Source organism: Curcuma longa, unplaced genomic scaffold (genome assembly GCF_044706935.1).
Source record: "Curcuma longa cultivar G26 ecotype Majalengka, Jawa Barat unplaced genomic scaffold, ITB_CL_G26_1.1 utg8573_np1212_1322966_RagTag, whole genome shotgun sequence".
NCBI lineage: Eukaryota > Viridiplantae > Streptophyta > Magnoliopsida > Zingiberales > Zingiberaceae > Curcuma > Curcuma longa.
The window spans coordinates 1238690-1256705 of record NW_027435604.1 but is presented as its reverse complement, the minus strand read 5'-3'; the positions used below and the strand labels follow the sequence as shown (position 1 = coordinate 1256705).

The window sequence follows — 18016 nt, the reverse complement described above, 5'->3', positions numbered from 1 at the left end:
AATTATTCTTTTGACATTGATTCTGTTATATATATATACATCATTCATAAAGATGTACGTATTAATACATATGGTGATAGATTGTTTGTTTATGCTGTTCACCACATGAATTTAATTAATTCAAATTATATTAAAATTTAAGCCCTGGTTAGCAAGAAACGAGAGGTTAATTAGATCCTCTGTTTCATGATGTCGTTGCATAAGTCTTGCTGTGCATGATCAGCAATCATCAATATTTAATTGAACACCTAAGAAGGATTTGGGAAACAATAGCAAATTGTTTTACTCCATGATAATGATGATGTTACTAAACTAATACACACGCTGATAAACAAGTTCTTATAATAAATCACTGTACCAAGGAAACTTTTTAACAGATGCTTTTTCTACGTTTAGCAAGCTCCTCAATGTTTACAAACCCTAAAGGACAGCACCACCCTTACACTGTCTGACGCCCATATTTATGCTCTTTAAAAATATAAAACATAGGAAGCCATGAAGTTTGGCTACCGTTTATTTTGATTTTTGCCATCCTATATACCTTTTAGAAGATCAGTAAGGGAACCCCATAGAGTGAATTTAATTTCATGCTATTGGTTAATCAAATAGAAAATCTTAATAGAATGTTGCTAACTTGCTCAGTTCATGATGTTTTCCGTATATGAGTTTTAGGTTCGACTCTAGTCGATATCTGGAAATAAAACAATGGAAATGCAGATCTTCACTAGACTAACATATCCCAGAATTCAGCGAATATGATCTATACGCACATAAGGGAAATAGCTAAAGCAAGACGAATCACTGAAACACGAGGATTTTCTTTACCTTCCTCAGAAGCTCCGCAATAGAATCAGACATGACTTGATTCTGCACCATTAATGAATAACAATAACTCAAACATTCCATGCTTAGCAAACCTTTGTTTCAGGACCACAAAATTGTAATGAGGTTTACCTTTCTTGACCGAATATGCTTCAAAGAATTGTCTAGTTGATTTTCCAGTTGCTGGAGTTCTTTAAGGCTCAAGGAGTTAAGTTGTTCTCCCATGAGATGCCTGACGCATGCAATTAGTGTCCTCAAGAAATATGTCAAATGATACAAAACCCTAAACTAGTATCATTATTTGTACTTGTAAACAGTATAACTATGATCTACCTTTGACTTTTACTTAGAGCCTCAAACTTAGCCTTAAGTTTGCCATATTCTTGATACCAATTACCCTGCATTGTATTATCTGATTAATTCAGAGTACAACAAGATTAATAGGAATCTCATCATAAACAGCATCATCCAGAAAATCAAATAGATGAGAGAAACACCTCGCCACCTAGCTAATATAAGTCTTGGGGGTATCTGCAAGTTAATTTGTAAAAAGACCTTGATAGTTTGTTGGAAAACTTGTAACCTCGATGCATGATCTACTTGCGGTGATATTATTTTTCAGGTATACATTTGCCTCAAAGATTAGTTAGATGTAGAAAACCACTTATAAACAAAGGTCACCTATAGATTTCTTCAATTTGCACATAAAGCTAATTAAACCTCCCTTTGCAATAAACCTAAGAAGTTATTCTTTGTACAGTAGTCTTGTCTAATTGCTGCAGTAGTCGCTAGGATACAACTATGCTACAATAAGAATTTTTATCATTTATAAAAAAGTGCTCATACATTTATATATCCGTATTAAAATGAATTGTTTTATAAAATTACCCTGATGAATATTATAGTTTTCGTAAAACATATTTTATAAAATAATTTTGGAGTATTGGCGAGTTAATTATTTAGCTTTTCAAAAGATTAATACAGCAAAATAGAGAAAGCAAAAATGAAAACAATAGATTTTATAGTCAAAAAGTGATCAAGTCTATATACTAAATAGTTGGGACTAATAAGATTTGAAACTTTAATTATGACCTTATTGATGACAAATAATGATATTATTTATCCAATAACTTAAATAAATTATTTTTAGAATTATTATTATAATTATATCGAATATTATATATATATATATATATATATATATATATATATATATATATATATATATATCTTAAAGTTGTGTAAGAGCATGCGCTGTAATTTTATTTTTCAATCTTTTTAAGAATATAATAATTTTAATATAATGCCCTTTTTCAATCTTTTATATATAAAGTTGCTATTTCTTTTACTCCACTGTGAAAAAATTCCTAAACTTAATTTTCTTTATCACGTGCTTACCTCCACCGGTGGTATAAAACTTTAGTCTTCTCCTCATCTTCCTTTTCTCCTCGTGATCCTTTCATCTAACCATCATAAATCCTCTAATCTTTCTTTAATTTATCTACTGCACCTCCACCATTACGCACTATATATATCTTGAAAATTCTAATTTCCTCCTCTTCCACTAGTATAATTAAATCTTACTTGTTAATGTCCTCTCTTTTGTTAGAGCATCTACAACGGTAGTGTGTTATAACACTAAAAAAATTTTAAAAAATTACATGCAGAGGCTAGCCCACCACATGAACGCATTCAAAACATTGAACGCGTTCATGTGGATCACTCCTCCACGTCATTCCAGAGCGTTATTAACGCTCCATTACATATGCTCTTACAATTTTATGTTCTCAAACTCACTTAGTGTACTTGTGTTGTCATATTTGATATTGCTTCTCTAAAAAATATACGAAGTCGAATGTTGTCCCAACATTAATTACCAAGCGAATGGAATGAATGCTAGCTCGTTGCTATTGTCATTGACAACTATCGCAACATCTCCTTTGTTTTCTAGTTTACTCGTCTTCACCTACAAGACAATAGGCTGCCTCACAAGCTCCACAACTTCAGTAGAAATTCTTGACTTTGATAGTAGTTGTAAAGACAATGATCGACGCTACTATTGTGTTTCTTCATTGTTGAAACATAACAAGAAACCCTTGACTCAAATAGTACGTAGTTACAAAGGCAATGATCGAACTCCTAATATCTTTCTTTATTGTCGAAAGATAAGTAGAACATTATATGATTGACTAGTTACTTAAGGCACTCGGACAACCTATCAAGCTCACAATTGTCTTGAAGTGGGAATGTTAGAAAGAACCAAAATAAAAATATATTAATATGCAAAAGAGCTAGCATATCAATAGAAATATGGTTCAAGTTTGAAGTATGAGATTCAATTAGCATTATACATTATTTGTATAAAAAGTCATGACAAAACATTTTATAAAGGGCAAATCAAAGGTGAGTGAATTCTTAATAGGAAGAGAATGAAGAAATTGGCTGCTAACCTGACATTCATGTTCTGATGATACAAGTCCCTTTTCTGCATAACAATATTGTTCGTAACGTTCAAGAATCTTTTTCATACTGCAAAAATAAAATGTTTAGCAAGACGTGTATTTAGTTAGTAGATAGTCCAGTGAGATTGTAAAATTCAAACACGTGTGGAAACATAAATACATAGCAAAATAGATAATTGGAACACATCAACAACATACTACCTATCTACTAATCTGCCAAATTTGTAAAGCAACTAGCATACAAGTATTTAAGAGTTGTAGTCCTTGTGGATGAAAAGCGATCTTCTTATTATATGCTTATTGAAGAAAAATCCAGTGTATCTATATATCTCTATATAGAGATGTTATTTTTATCATCTATTAATTTATATCTACTCGTCCTTAATATTACTTACAAGATTCTAAAAGCTCTTTTTTCAATAATTTATTTGTGATACTATTAATTATATCTTTATCAACATCCTCATAATATTGAATAATAAATTAAGATATCTAAAATTCTCCATGTTATTTATTATATCAAACTCTTTTTTATTACTAGAATTATATTTCATATATTCAATTTTTTATTTTACTTTATCCTAAAAGTGATAAAAAAGGCTTCACTTAATTATGATCTCATGTGACTATATGTAAAAATAGAGTTTTAGAGCAGATATTCCATGCAAACTAGTAGCTATAAAAAAAAATAATGATTTATTGCAAAAAAAAATCAATTTTGGCTAGATTAATTTTTTCGTTGTTAAAAATTTTATGGCTCAAGTTTTGTAATTTTAGTCACACGCTTATTTGATAACTATTTCTTGAATTGTTTGTGAAAATAGGACCGAATCAGACTAAAAAATTATTCTTTCTAGTTTTCCATATTTTTTTAAATGGCAAAAACTAATTAATTAAGTAGATAAACATTAGAAACTTTGAATTGAATCTCTAGGACTTTTGCTCACACCTAAACTGTGGATATAAGAAAATGTTATATTGTTTGCATTTTTTTCTCTCACGACATTCTTAAGCGATCACAACATGATTATATTAGTTATTATTTCTAAGCCGTTAAGGATCTTTTTATGTCATTAAGATCAAATGGCGCAATTCATCATCTTAACCAGTTTAATATGGAATTAATTATACATATTGAACATCTTCATTCACATCTATACCATACCTCCAGAAAGTGGATATTAGCTAGACAGTTAGTTTTTCTAATTCCAATGTGCATGCGATGAAATTTACAAAACAAAATTTTCGGTCGCATGTTTTGTTTTATATCGTTGAATCTGTTAAACTAGGCAAAAATGTACTAGATTTCTGCACTATCCGGACAACAACAAGTTCAGAATAGTACTTATTCTTCTTTTTTTTTAGAAGAGAAGACTACTGAGAAGTCCCAGCCATTTATTAGGAAAAAGAAATGTTGAAGATCACGAAAAGGTGAGGATATTCATTGAAGTGAAGCGAAGAGAGAAGCCTAGGCCAGGCCAGCGTGAAACGCAATGGCTGGAGTTCGAAACAATCTGTTAGTAAGGACCATGCATGAGCTTGTGCGACTGAACCAGTTTATGCTGAAGACTGAGAAGACTGAAGAGAAAAGGTAGATGATCAATAATCATTCAAGAAGATTGCGGATAGGTTGATGACTGAAGAGAGATCATGTAAAAGTTGCATCTTTCGTATATTTGGTAATGGTAAAGGAATATCAGATAAAAGGAAGACTTGAATACCATCCTTGCAAGTAAGAATCGATTTGCTTCTGATATCATACAATTAATGAAGAAAAAGGGGGAGAAATATTTCACGGATAACTGACCTTGAAAATTGTGAGTTGTATCTCAATACCGAACAGCAAAGTTCAGGAAAACGATGGAAACCCTAGACTTAGTTCCAAGGTAGAATCAGTAACCGATCTCAGAGCATGAAGTACATGGGAAAGAACATGTATGTATCCGAGATAGCAATGGTTCGGCACCTCTTTTGTCGTAATATCAATATCCATCCTTGATGTACGACAGCGATTATATCTCCCATCTCCCTTCTTTAGAACAAACCCTAACGTGTGCAACTCCTTTTAGCTAGAAGATAAACACAGAAAAGGGGAACCTCCCGAGCCCAGATCCGGGAACAGCTCTTTAAAATCTCAAATTCGAACCGTTTTAGTTTGTACGATGCAAAATTTCAAAGCAACTAAAATATAGAAAAGAGAGTACTTCTCGAAGACTCCATCCAAAGAAGTAGAGCAAATTAACAATTTTCGAAGATGAAACAGTAGAAAACAAGCAATTTTTTTTTGCGGTCAATGGAAGACGACAGAGAAAGATAAAGCGAGTTTAATTTCAACGCGATCGAAAAAAAGCGGTGGAAGATGATGAAGGAGAAGGCCGCAATCGCACCTGGAATCGGTGGAGTACTCGTAGAGCTTGCCCTTGGCGGAGAAGATTATGACGGCGACCTCGGCGTCGCAGAGGACGGATATCTCGTGCGCCTTCTTGAGCAGTCCCGACCGCCGCTTCGAAAACGTCACCTGCCGGTTGATCTTGTTCTCAATCCGCTTCAGCTGCACCCTTCCCCTCCCCATCCTCTCTTACTCCCCAACCACCCGGCGTCGTCGGGAGCCCAAGCGCGCCGCTGACGGGGACCGCAGACCGCACCACCACCGCCTCCAGTGGGAGAAGCATCGGCTGGTTTTGTAGAAACCAGATGGGCGGTATTGGTATTGACCCGATGGTCTGTCGCGCTGTCGATCGGTGATTGGAGGAGAGCACACATCGTACGGGTCGAAAAGCGTTTCGAAACTCACCATTTTCTCACGTCTCTTTCTCGTATCTCTCTCCATTTGACAAGGCAACAGGGAGCTGACGGAGATAGCGTTGTATTTTTCTATTTCCTTTTATTTTAATTTATATAAAAAAAATTAAATAAAACAGTTCAGCATTTGGATTATTATACATAAATCTTATTCTATTTTCGCAATTCAAATTCATGACCTCAAAAATAAAATAATAAAAAATTAAATAAATTTATTCAATTCTCCAAGATCAACAGTAGCACTTAATAATTTGCCATCTTTGTCTGTACCCTCTATGTTTTCTTTACTCTATGGACATGTTTACTTAGAGGGGCCTACTCTACTTCGTAGGGATGATGTAACTTATCGAGAGTGAGTACTTATATTCGATCGGATCTACATTTTCTTTGCTCTATATCGACCTCTTTGCTTACATCCAAAATGTGTGGGAAAGGGATTTGATTATATTTCGAGGGGTTTTATCTTTTTGTCATGTTATTTCCTATGCACATGCATACATCATTGTTGCTTGCCTTCTTTGAATTCTCCTTTATCATCTTCAACCCTAAACCACCTCGAGCAAGCACATCAAGTTGAGGTAAACAAGAGATAGAGACACAAATAATGTTATTAAAACGTTTTTTAAAATAAAAATAAAAAATAATATATTCTCATGCTTGCACAACAAATCTCAAAATGTTGAAAAATAATAATAATGAAGTTTAGGAATAATTTTTGTTGTTAATTATATTTCTTCTACTAATTAGTGTCTTAAGTAGTGGATCATTAACTACTTGATTTCTAGTCGATGTCCTTGTTATATTAGTGTTATAGTGGATCATCCTAGTGTGGTCCCGAACCTATGACCCTTCTTGTGCCTACTAGGGTTTACGTTGACATCTTCGTCAACTTTGTCACTATTCATGCCACCCTTACTTTGTCGGCCCTCTTGTATCTTCAATTATTCATTATTATTTTCATGCCAATATTTTTTAATATTTTTTTCATCGATTATTAAGATAAATCAGGAAGCGTAGATGGATTTGATTTAACCAATATTTCTTTAATGCACAATTCATAATATAATTTAGTTTTATTGTGTAATTTTTAATATAGTTTTATTATTATAAATTTCTTATGTATATTTTCTATCACTATAATTTTTATAGTGAAGGTTCTGTGACGGGCCAAGCCCGCCTTAAGCGAAGGTGGGCGGCCCACTAGGGCCCATTATTTTGTCGTGACTTTTTAATTTGGAACGCGCTTCTCTTGCGCTGCGTCTTTCGTCTTTCCCTCCGAGGAGGGAACCGGATTCGTGTCGGTGGGAGCGACGGCGGCCTTTGTCGTCGCCTGACGCTGTTCGCGTCGCGTCATGGAGGAGGGGAGCTCTCTCGGCGGCGAGCTCGAGATCACCTTCATTGGCGCCATCTACCTCGGGCCATGGGATAAGAAGTACTGGAGCTCTTCTAGGGTTAGTGATCTTTCTTCCTCTCTTTGTCTCTGAGATATTTATCTCCGATCTCGATTTCTTTCCACTTCAAGAATCTCCGATTAGTTAGTTCCTTGTGAATCTAGGCTCTGGGTCATGCTACGAACCGTCAGTTGAGTTGATTCTCCAGATAAGGCATTGCTCTGTGAAGGGGTTTTTACGGTAAAGAAGTATCGGTGAGAATAATGTGAAGGAATTTATACCGAGTTGTAGGAATGCAAGATGAATTCGGTGATTACACGTTAGGAAGGGCAAAGAAAAAATTTTATGGACATTTTTTTATACATCATAACTTCTGCAAATGTTCATTCAGACCATGCCACATTATTGTTTACATTGCTCGTGGTTTCTTAGACATTGCTATGGTTCTTACTCTAATTTTTGGCAATTTTGGCAGGGGAAAGACAGATATCCTTACCCAGTTGGTTATCATGCTGTCCGAACTCATGGTGGAAACATATACCAAATGGAAATTCGTGAAGGTGTAAAAGGGCCTCTATTTATGGTCTGTTTCAAGTTGTTTTCTCACATTTTATTCTGTAGTAGCTTCTCCCTTTTTCCCCTCCCTTTTTCGTGTAAACATTATTATGGTTCTTCCATTCTTTATTAGCCTTGTAGGTATGATACTGATACCATCTGCAGGTGACATCAACTGATGGAGAGTCTTCTACTGGACATACACCTGATATTGCATGGGTGAACTTCCAGAAGAATGTTCCAAGGGTAAAAACTGGAAATGGAAAGCGATTCTGTTCCAAGATTGATGGGATCCAGGTAGGTTTTCTTCTACCGCAACGACAACTTTACAGAATTAACAAAAAGGATTGATGCACAAGCTGTTTGGTTCTTACCAAATCTAATTACTACTATGTCGATATTAAAGTGGCTGTATCTTTTGTTGGTTTCATATTTGTTCATCAAAATGAGCAATCTTTTTTTATTTGGCTGTTTTCTTTTTGACTTGTAATGTGATGAAAATAATAATTTGGCCAGCTAGGCTATGCTTGGCAGGGGCTGTTGGGAGCCATGTTGTGCCTAGTCTTGTTCGTTATGCCCATCATGCTCCAGATGCTACTATGTGCTTGGTTTGGGCTTATAACCTGTTATAGTGTCCATCGAGTTGTTTCTGAATTCTTCAAGCTGTCTGAACTGACCATATGACTTGCCTTTGGGTTGCTCTGTCATTTTGATGAGAAATTACAATTTTTATAATGATCATGGATGTAGGATCAGTGGTCCTAAGAAGGAAATGGCTACATGTGGATGGTGCTAATTGCAAAATAACAAGTTGCTACCATTGTGTTATATGAATTACTTGATTAAGAAGTATTCAGGCTGTCTTACATGCACTAAAAATGATTTTAGCCCTTCAAGTATCATACAATGATGTTTTAAATTTGTTTGTGAAATTGGATGCCACAATTATCTTCTTCAATAGCACTTGGTTTTGTCCATGTTATTCATCTAGTAAGTCTTTTGGGTCCATTATTACATTGTTATGCCCTACATGCTAATACCCCACAGAACTGGTATAGAAATTTAGATTTTTTTTTCATTCAGTTCTGGTTTCTTTCTGATTTAATGCAGCTTTTTGGGTTTAGAAATCCATTTGTTCAACGATTGCTTCGTGAGCTTGTGGCCAATATACAAGGAGTAGCAGAATCAGATATTGTATTGCCTACTGCTAGAAATGAAGTTCCAAGATTGGATAAAATGATGCAGCCTCCCGACTCTTTTGCATGTAGTGATTTACTTGAGCACACAGAAAAGCATCAGACTGCTGGAAAAAGGGGTGTGAGGGACAAAGTACGTACAAGAGACAGAAGCAAGACAGTTAAAGCTAAAAGGATTTGTTACCACCATGTGACAAACGATTCTACAGCTGGAAATCTAGAGAAAGAAAATGTAATTTTCTCTCATTCTGAAATTAAAAACCAAAATCATATCAAGGAAAAGAGTTTACTCTCATCAAGAAATCATATTATTCAGATTCAGGATTCTCAACATCATCCTGGTGTCTTACCAAAGAGTGCTGCTGCTGCAAGTGATGATACATGCCAACAAATAGCAGATTGTAAATGCAGAGGAATTTTCCATCATATTCCAGAAAGAAACATTCTGTCACAGGAGATGGGAGATTCTGATAATTCTGTTGATAAACATGTTATCTATGTCACGGAAAATAACTCTACAGGTCAATATCCCTGTCCCACTGGAGTGAACAATGTTTCTGATGATGACAATAGAACGGTAATCTACTATAATTTGTCGAGTTACTGATGCTTCATGCTCTGTCTATGATCATGGAGTGTGATGGTTCTTTATGCCATTCTTCTCTTTGACTTTGAAAAATGCATTTGATATTGAAATACTTTTTGAGAACCGTATAGCACAGGCATGTAAATGATGGTACTGGACCAACAATAATACTTCCTGTATATTATTATTATTATTATTATAATTTCTGTTATTTAAAAAAAGTTTCTTGTATTCATTGGGGTACATTTCTTTTGTTTGTAGTTGATCAACATTGTTTTTGATGTTTTAGCACACTTGATTTTAAGTCAAACTAGTCTATTGTTATTCAGACATTTGTTCAAGAGTCAGAACTCACCTACTATTGAAAAATAGAACTGTGCTACAATCTTGGTTCAATACCTTTGCTCATTCTTATACCTTCTAGCTAATGACAAAGTTGACTGATGTTACTAATCAGCCTGTTAAACCATCTGGCTGCTCTACCAGGATTTTCTTTTACTTGGCATTTACGTTCATTTAGTCAGTTTGGTGTAAATTCCTAGAAGCATTTTTAGATTCTATTTCTGAATCCTTGTTTATTAGTTAATATTGAATTTGCCACCTTTGGGGTACATTATGACAGCACTATTGAACTTGAGATTATATATTGATTTCTGGCTTGACACGCATGATGCATCTCTTGCAGATTAAGAAACTCATTATATAACGCTTGTTTTGAAAAACGAATTAATTCTCCATCAGTTAAAGAGCCTTATACATACATAAGATTATATCATATATGCATTAACAACAATAAACCATGAGTTCCAACTATTGCAGGTTGGCATGGATCATATTCCACCATTGGACTCTATGTCAAGCTGTACCATTCAAATCTGTTATTGTATTAAATGGGCTTTTCCTTGATTGCTCTGCCATTATGGGCTTTAATGGCAATCAATTTAGCTTGTCTAATTAGAAAAAAATCTATTTAGTTTTGTTGAACATGCTCACACCATATTAACCTATTTTCTATGGTTTTACCACTCATTTGAGCTTCACCTAATTGTTAAAGATATTAGATTTTTTTTGTTATATTTTCTGTTGTAATCCCATATATTCACCTCAACATTATAGCCAACGTAACATTATGTACTATCATATTGTATACACCATTTTAACATGTGGATTGATGCATCAGTACTATGCTTAAATATTTTAACCATTAGTTTCTCGGACCTAGTTCTAGATATTAGATATGGCTATCATGACAAGATTTTCACTTTCATCCTATTTTCATGCACACAAATGCACTTGTTTCAATACTCGTAAAGAAATGCATATTGGAGCAGGTATGATTTAGTTGATGCTCATCATAGTGTTTTGAACTTTGAATATTGTCTATGATAACTTCAATTTGCTCATGCTTATATATAGTAGAACTATTTTCTCACTTTTCATTTTCTCATAAAATATCTTCTTTTATGTGATCTTCACAGAAAAATGCTATTAGGTTATCAAATGCCAGACTGAGTCCATCAGGTGTTTTACCAAAAGCATTGGAAAGTGGAGAAATGCTGGCGTCTGAAAATTATTCAGAATTATACATTTCTGATACATGTGATGTGGAAAAATGTGAGTATACTTGGAATCTTCTCTTTATGATCATTTTCTGGTTGCTTGGTGCATGCTAAATAAAGCTCCTTTTCTGCTTATATTTGATTTCAATAGCATATTGCTTGCTAGGTGATGCTGCTGATTTTCAATCAGTGAGAGGAAGTTCAACATGCATAAATCCTGGATCAGAATGTTCAAGTTTGCCGGATGCTGCTTTAAAAGAACTTGTCAATGATTCACTTCCAGAAACTGGCCCACTGTCTGGTTCTGAGAAAGCAGATCTGAGTGTATCTGATAAAGAATTGGCAAACTCCATGATATCTTTTCTGCTTCCTCGAGCTGTTCCTCTTCTTGAGAAGACTTATGTGAGAAGGAAGTCAAGATATGGGAGCCAGGCAGTGAGACTTGGTGCAACTTCGACTTTGTTTAAAGCAAGCTCTGCAGAACATATGGCTAAGAATGATCAGTTGACTGACAAAATATATGAAGGTAAGATCAACAGCTCAAGTACTAATTGGCTCATGAAGGCATTAGTTGCAATTCTGTTTTCAGTGCTACAAAGTTGTCTTTTTGTAGCTCATTCTTCCTCTTTACCAGATCACGTTTATTTTTGGTAAACTTTGCTTCTCATTTTTCAGAAGGGCTGGATGCTAATAGGCTAATGAATGGAACACAAGAAAAAGTTCCTGAGACATTGAATGCCCAAATTTCAATTTCATGCCAAATGGCAAAAATGGAGGATGCTATTGATGATCGCTTGCCCCATACAACATCTGATCATACACTATATTTGGAAGATCCAAAGAATATGATTCCAGATAGCTATGAGGATGATAAATATGTTTGTGATGTTCATCCAAATGAACATACAAATGTTGCTTGTGAATCTGAATGTAAAACTTCTGCTAAATCCAGAGAAAATATTAACACATCCAAATCTCTTAATATTCTTAGTGAGAGAGCTGGAAAGCCTTTGGACTCTGAAGTTTTGTTTCCTAAGGAGACAATTAAGAATGAATATTTAACAGATTCTCTTGTGGAGTATTTGGAAGAAGCATTTAATAATGATCTCCGTCTTGAAAAAGAACGTTCAGATGCTGACTGTTTAGGTGCTTCTGTTAATCATAACCTGCCATATTTGAATTCTGATGTTAACAATGAGGATTCTCATGAAGAAAAGGAAATATCTGAACCTATGCTGCATTATAATAATGGAAGATGTAAAATGGAGTGCATGGGGCAATGCTCTACTGCTGCAAATGCTAGTTCTAATAACTTAAATGAGGGAGATATGCGTGCGCTAGTAACAATTGTAGAAGTGCCACAAAACAAGAATGGTAAAACCAGCAAAGACATTCAAAGTTTGGTTTTGGATAACCAGATAGAGTTTGGAGTTCTTGATGCTACTGAACAAAAAGTTTGTGAGCTTGGAGATCAAACATGTTTTAATCATGCATTAGCAGTAGAATCTACAAATGTATTGCTGGTTAATGTGAATGGAGATAAGATATTGCTTTCGGATGATGGGCAACATACTCACAGAACCAACAAGTCTCGGAGGCTTTCTAATAAATCTCAGTTTTCTGGTAGTTGCAACATTCCTTTTTCAGAAAGTATAATATGCAGAAATCATATGGATTCTGATGTTACAGCTGCAAGGCCGACAGATAATTTCTAGTAGTGTTCAAACCAAGCTGACAAGTTATCAATCAAATTCAGCAGTTGTTTCACATACCCAAAATGCGACTGACTATGTTGATGTTAATGTGAAATATTCTGAGTTTCATGATCATTCTGTTAATCGTACAGAGGAGAATTTTACAGATTCCATGAGTAATCCCCATCCAACTTTCCAATTTTGCCAACAAGCATATCAGGGGCCTGTCAATTGTGTGCCTAGCCAAAACATAGATGTTATGGAACAGCTATTGTTTTCAGATGAAAAACCAGCTACAAGGAATATTAGACATGAACAAACCACAAACATTTGCCAAAGACAGCTAAATCCTAGCGATCAGTTTGATGATTCTTTGTTCAGAGCTGCAAGATCGGATGAAGTATTGGATGAATCTTTTGAGCTTGCTGGCTGCTATAGGCAACCCAAGCCAGTCTTGTTCATCTTGTTGAGACCATACGAGGATGATTTACAAATTTCTGTAATCTGTGGCATTCGAGAAAGTGAAGAAAGGTTTGTCTTTATATACAAGGTTCCTTTAAAAGATCAGGGAGAGATCTGTCCATATTTTATTGGCTACACTTCACTTATGTTGCCTCTCCTTCCTGAACCGGCAATTGGAAATGTAAGTCATCCTACTGAAAGATGTTGCGTTTAGGTTCTATTGTGACTTCTCACTTTTCAGTATATCTTATCACAATTGATTTCTTCTTATAGACAACGTATAAAGGATCTTGTTTACAGTTCACTCCTGATGGGCAATCACTTGTTTTTGTTAGTAGTATAAGAGCACCTCTCTGCAGGTATAGAAATACCAGAACTTCACTAATTATATTTGTTAGGCAAATGAATTTCACACCATCAATTTAATCAATCCTGAACATCAACAGGACACAAAGTTTGCATTGCTCATGCTCTATGTGCAAATCTGTGTGTCATGAAGAAAATACTGTACGAATTGGAAAGGTTTTTATGGGATATGTTCTACCATCAGCTACCTTGACAACCATTGAGAGCCTTTCCAGCATCGCAGTTTGTGAACCTAATTATGTCATAGCTGCTGAAGTGAGTGGGACATTGCGTGTGTGGTTGATGAACTGCAATTGGAGGTATTTTCAATCCTATCTTACATATTCCTTCTCTTTCTTTTGCTAGTCTAACTGGCAATTGTTAAAGAGATGATATTATGAAATGCTCCTTAATATGCTTTTATGTGCTGATGGTACGCTCTAATCAACCTCAAGAGGGATTTTCTTTGACATATGTCACTTTGTGCTTATATGTAATTCAATGGTCATATCTCATTGGTTTTTGCAGTAAATCTTTGGAGGAGTTTGTGCTACCAAGTTTTGATTATTTAAGACCTGCAATAGAGCTGAAAACAGTACCGAAGAGTGACTGTCTCATTGTAGGTCATAATGGCATTGGCAGCTTTGGTTTATGGTAGGTTGCTTAACATTGTTACATGTAAAAAATAGTTAATTTATTAGACCATGTCTGTTAGTATTATATATTTGTTCCACTATTTTGAATAGTAGATTTTTGTGATGCTTCAATTTTTTGATTGTGAGCATCATGAGTATACTGTGCTTGATATTTTATATTTTTGTTCTTCAACATGACCATCTGTGTTAACTTTGTAGTAGTTTCTGTGTTAACTATATTTGCTTTCATAAAGTCCTTTATTTTCCAATGTTTGTTATGTAACACAATTTTCTAGTATTGTGAGCAAGTTTGTTTTCCTTTAGGAACATATCGAAGAGGGTACTCCTAGCCAGATTTGTGAATCCAGGCAATTTGATCTTTCATATTCTTCCAATTGGTATGTTCAATTTTCAAAATGAGATCAGCACTTCATCTTGTCAGAATATGAAGCTCATGCAAGAGACTTCACATCATTGTGTTGCTGAAGCTGCTGCAACTCCATGGCAAGATGATATTGCTGTGTGGATATTAGTTTCTGCTGATACAGATTCAGATACTCAAGTGGTTAATCACCCCAAAGAATGGCAGGAAACTTCAAATGCATGTTGGAGGCCAGCTCTTTTAGTGAGAAATATAGTAGTCATGGGACACATGGTGGATTTTAGGTACTTCAAATTTCTTGCATCAAAATCAAACTCTTATTCTCTAAATGCCACCAATGAAATTGGAAAATGGGTTTCACCTGTCAAATTTGCATTGCAAATGATTCTACTATGTGAACAATAACATGTTTATTTGTGTCAGATCTGTTGCTGTTGATTCTACTATGAGAACAATAAAATGCCTTTTCATATCAAAGAAAGATTAGTTATTTGGTGTTTAAAATTGGTAGTGATTAGACTACATAAAAGTCCTGTAATATGCACTTGCTAAGTAAAAGAGCATATCATTTATCCTATCGACCAATAGTTTCATCCTTGAATTGCTGTGTTACTAGCAATTTCTTTCTTTCACAGTTGCAAATATTTGGAATTTAAGATTCATGGTAATTTGCTATGAGTTTTATAGAGATGATTGCACAAACATGATTTTATGAGCTATTAAGAGGTATGCAATGGTGTGAGAGAGGATTGAGAGCAAATAAGAGAGATCTATCAGAGATGCTTTTCTTTGTTGGAAGAATGTGAGAATGCAATTAAAAAATCAAATAATGAGGCACAAACAAGATGCACCAATGATTTTGTCCAAAAACAAACGCCGCCAAGGTCCTGTCCCATTTAATTTGGTCATAATACAGTAGTCTATCTTATCAGTCTCGAGAGCAATATGGATCATTTCCCACTATTTAATTCTCAACTGATATTAAGTGCATCAGCAACATCTAGGGCACCTAATGTAGCATCAGGAACAATTCACAAGAGAAAGGACAATTGGATCAACTGAAGAATGTCCATTACACAGGGATTCAAACCTCTTTGATAAACCAAAATAAAGACTAATTTTCCTAAGACAAGGTAACTTAGTCTAACAAATATAAGAAACTTTTTAAGAACTTAACAACCTTTAAAAATTCAATACTGAAAATTAATTTAAACTCTAATCTTTAATCTGCATCAGTACCACATCTATTCTCACTTTCCTCATCAACTTTTACGTTTTCTTGATACTTATAGACTCTGTTCAAACAAGTTGCCAAATATTTGTTCACGTGAAATTTCTTATCACCATGCAATTAAGACAGACATCATTCATCTACCCTGGAACATTTTTGGCTGGAAAAGGGGAAATTTTTAGTTCTTCCTTCCCAGTCAGTTTTTTTGCTACTTGTCAAACATGATAGTTGATTTTTTCTCAGGCAGTATCGCTGTCTAACTGGTTCAGCATTTTGATTAATGAAAGACATTTGATTTTGTTTGCTTCATGAGGCTTCCAAATTCATGATTTCTCAATCATACTAGTACAGCCATCTTATTCTTATTGCTTAAGAGAGGCTTTCGTCCAATTCTTTATTGCTTCAAGGAGATGAGGCATTAAAAGCTTATATATTTGTTGGCTATTTTACTAAAGTCACAACTTGATTGATTTGCATAAAATCGTTAGAGCTTGTGCAAACACAGTTACTAGATGAAACAGTGAATTCTATTACACCGAAGCATATTTATCAATATTCTATTATTATTGCAGGGCTTCTTCTGTAGATGTATCTAACGGTTATGGATTTATTGGTACACATGATGGTGTCTTGTACAAGTGGGAATTATCAACCGGAAAGAAATTGTCAAATTTGCTCCGAGTCCAATGTAAGTGATTATTTGCTTGAAATTTGATAAAGTTCTTAGTATTTACAATTGGGTATCTGGAAAATTTCACCTAGTAACCCTTCTTGTTTTGCAAAATGCCTTGACCTTATCATTTGCTATTCTTCTGTGACTATTAGTGGGGAGCATTATGTGCACTACAGTGGACTCCAAATCTGGTGTAGTGGCAGTTGCTGATGAGAAATGCCGGTTGCTGATTTTAAGGCAGAAGAAAATGTGAAACTGCTGAAAATTCAAAAGATTCACTGATCATCAATACAGACTGGTGCAGTTGACGCACTTTTTCACTAACCTTTATGGTTCAGCAAAAATGCTTCATTTCAACAGCATCTGGGCTCAACATGCTCATCAACAGGTCGGTTCCTCGTCTTCCTATGCACTTTCAACTGTTTTCTCCACCTGGAAGATTGTGACCTACTTGAGAACCGAATTCCTTAACATCCCAATGTTCAAAGTTTTCACCACTAATCTTGTGAATTTTGAATCCTCGAGCATGATGGGAAATGAGAGGAAATGGATTTTGCCGCCTAACCTGTGGAAGATTTTATTTTACTCTTGTTTGTACTGGCATCATGCACTTAGAGACCTTCATGTCCGATTTGTACATAGAACCTTTTGTTTTCTTCCATGGGCAAAGTCGTAGTTATGGCTGCGGAGACGAGGATTACTGAAAAATAGTAGTTTGCTCAGAGATTCGTCACCCGAAGTTGGCGGGGCAAGATCCTTTTTTACGAATGTCAAATAGTTGAAATGTACAATTTTGTTGTTGTTAACTTGTTGTAACGATGTTAGTGATTTCTTAGTGATGCTACTGAAAAATAAGACAAGTTCTTGCAGGCAAATGAAAACACATTAATTGTACACTTTGGCGAGTGGTGGCCCTTTCGCTCCTTCCATGGAACACCTTGTTCATCTTTTGTAAAGTATGCATCTCAATTCTCAACTTGCTCAGCCATATCATCCATATGATCTAAGGTCTACTTAAGGTGGAGCGATCGAAACTTGTGTTTTTGTATTTCATCTCTTTGCCTCAAATTCTTTTTGATTGTCTTCTTGCATCTCTGTTGTTGTTTGTTTTCTTATGGTCTTGCTTCTGCCCCTAGCGATGCATGATATCTTATTGATTTACTTTGCCTTGGCGTACTTGGGAACACATGCTCTAATGGCTAGGTGAGTTGATGGTCACTC

General features: G+C 35.1%; 2 protein-coding genes across 2 annotated transcripts; one reads left to right on the top strand and one right to left on the bottom strand.

The window, feature by feature from the left end:
- Positions 1-798: 798 nt before the first annotated feature.
- LOC141821029 (protein VERNALIZATION 1-like) lies at positions 799-5856 on the bottom strand. The gene is made up of 5 exons (XM_074708387.1): positions 5672-5856; positions 3273-3351; positions 1156-1220; positions 955-1054; positions 799-867 (listed from the first exon to the last, which is right to left on the bottom strand). The coding sequence occupies exons 1-5, from the start codon at positions 5854-5856 to the stop codon at positions 799-801; spliced, it is 498 nt and encodes a 165-aa protein (XP_074564488.1).
- Positions 5857-7368: 1512 nt separating this feature from the next.
- On the top strand, positions 7369-17755 carry LOC141820958 (uncharacterized). Its single transcript, XM_074708327.1, is given in 15 exon segments — positions 7369-7537; positions 7953-8060; positions 8198-8329; positions 9143-9460; positions 9545-9805; positions 11293-11428; positions 11525-11899; positions 12049-13078; positions 13080-13710; positions 13803-13888; positions 13976-14194; positions 14403-14528; positions 14834-15175; positions 16695-16810; positions 16948-17755. Coding segments are annotated over 15 exon segments (4080 nt in total). The 5' UTR covers positions 7369-7438; the 3' UTR covers positions 17049-17755.
- The last annotated feature ends 261 nt before the right edge of the window (positions 17756-18016 follow it).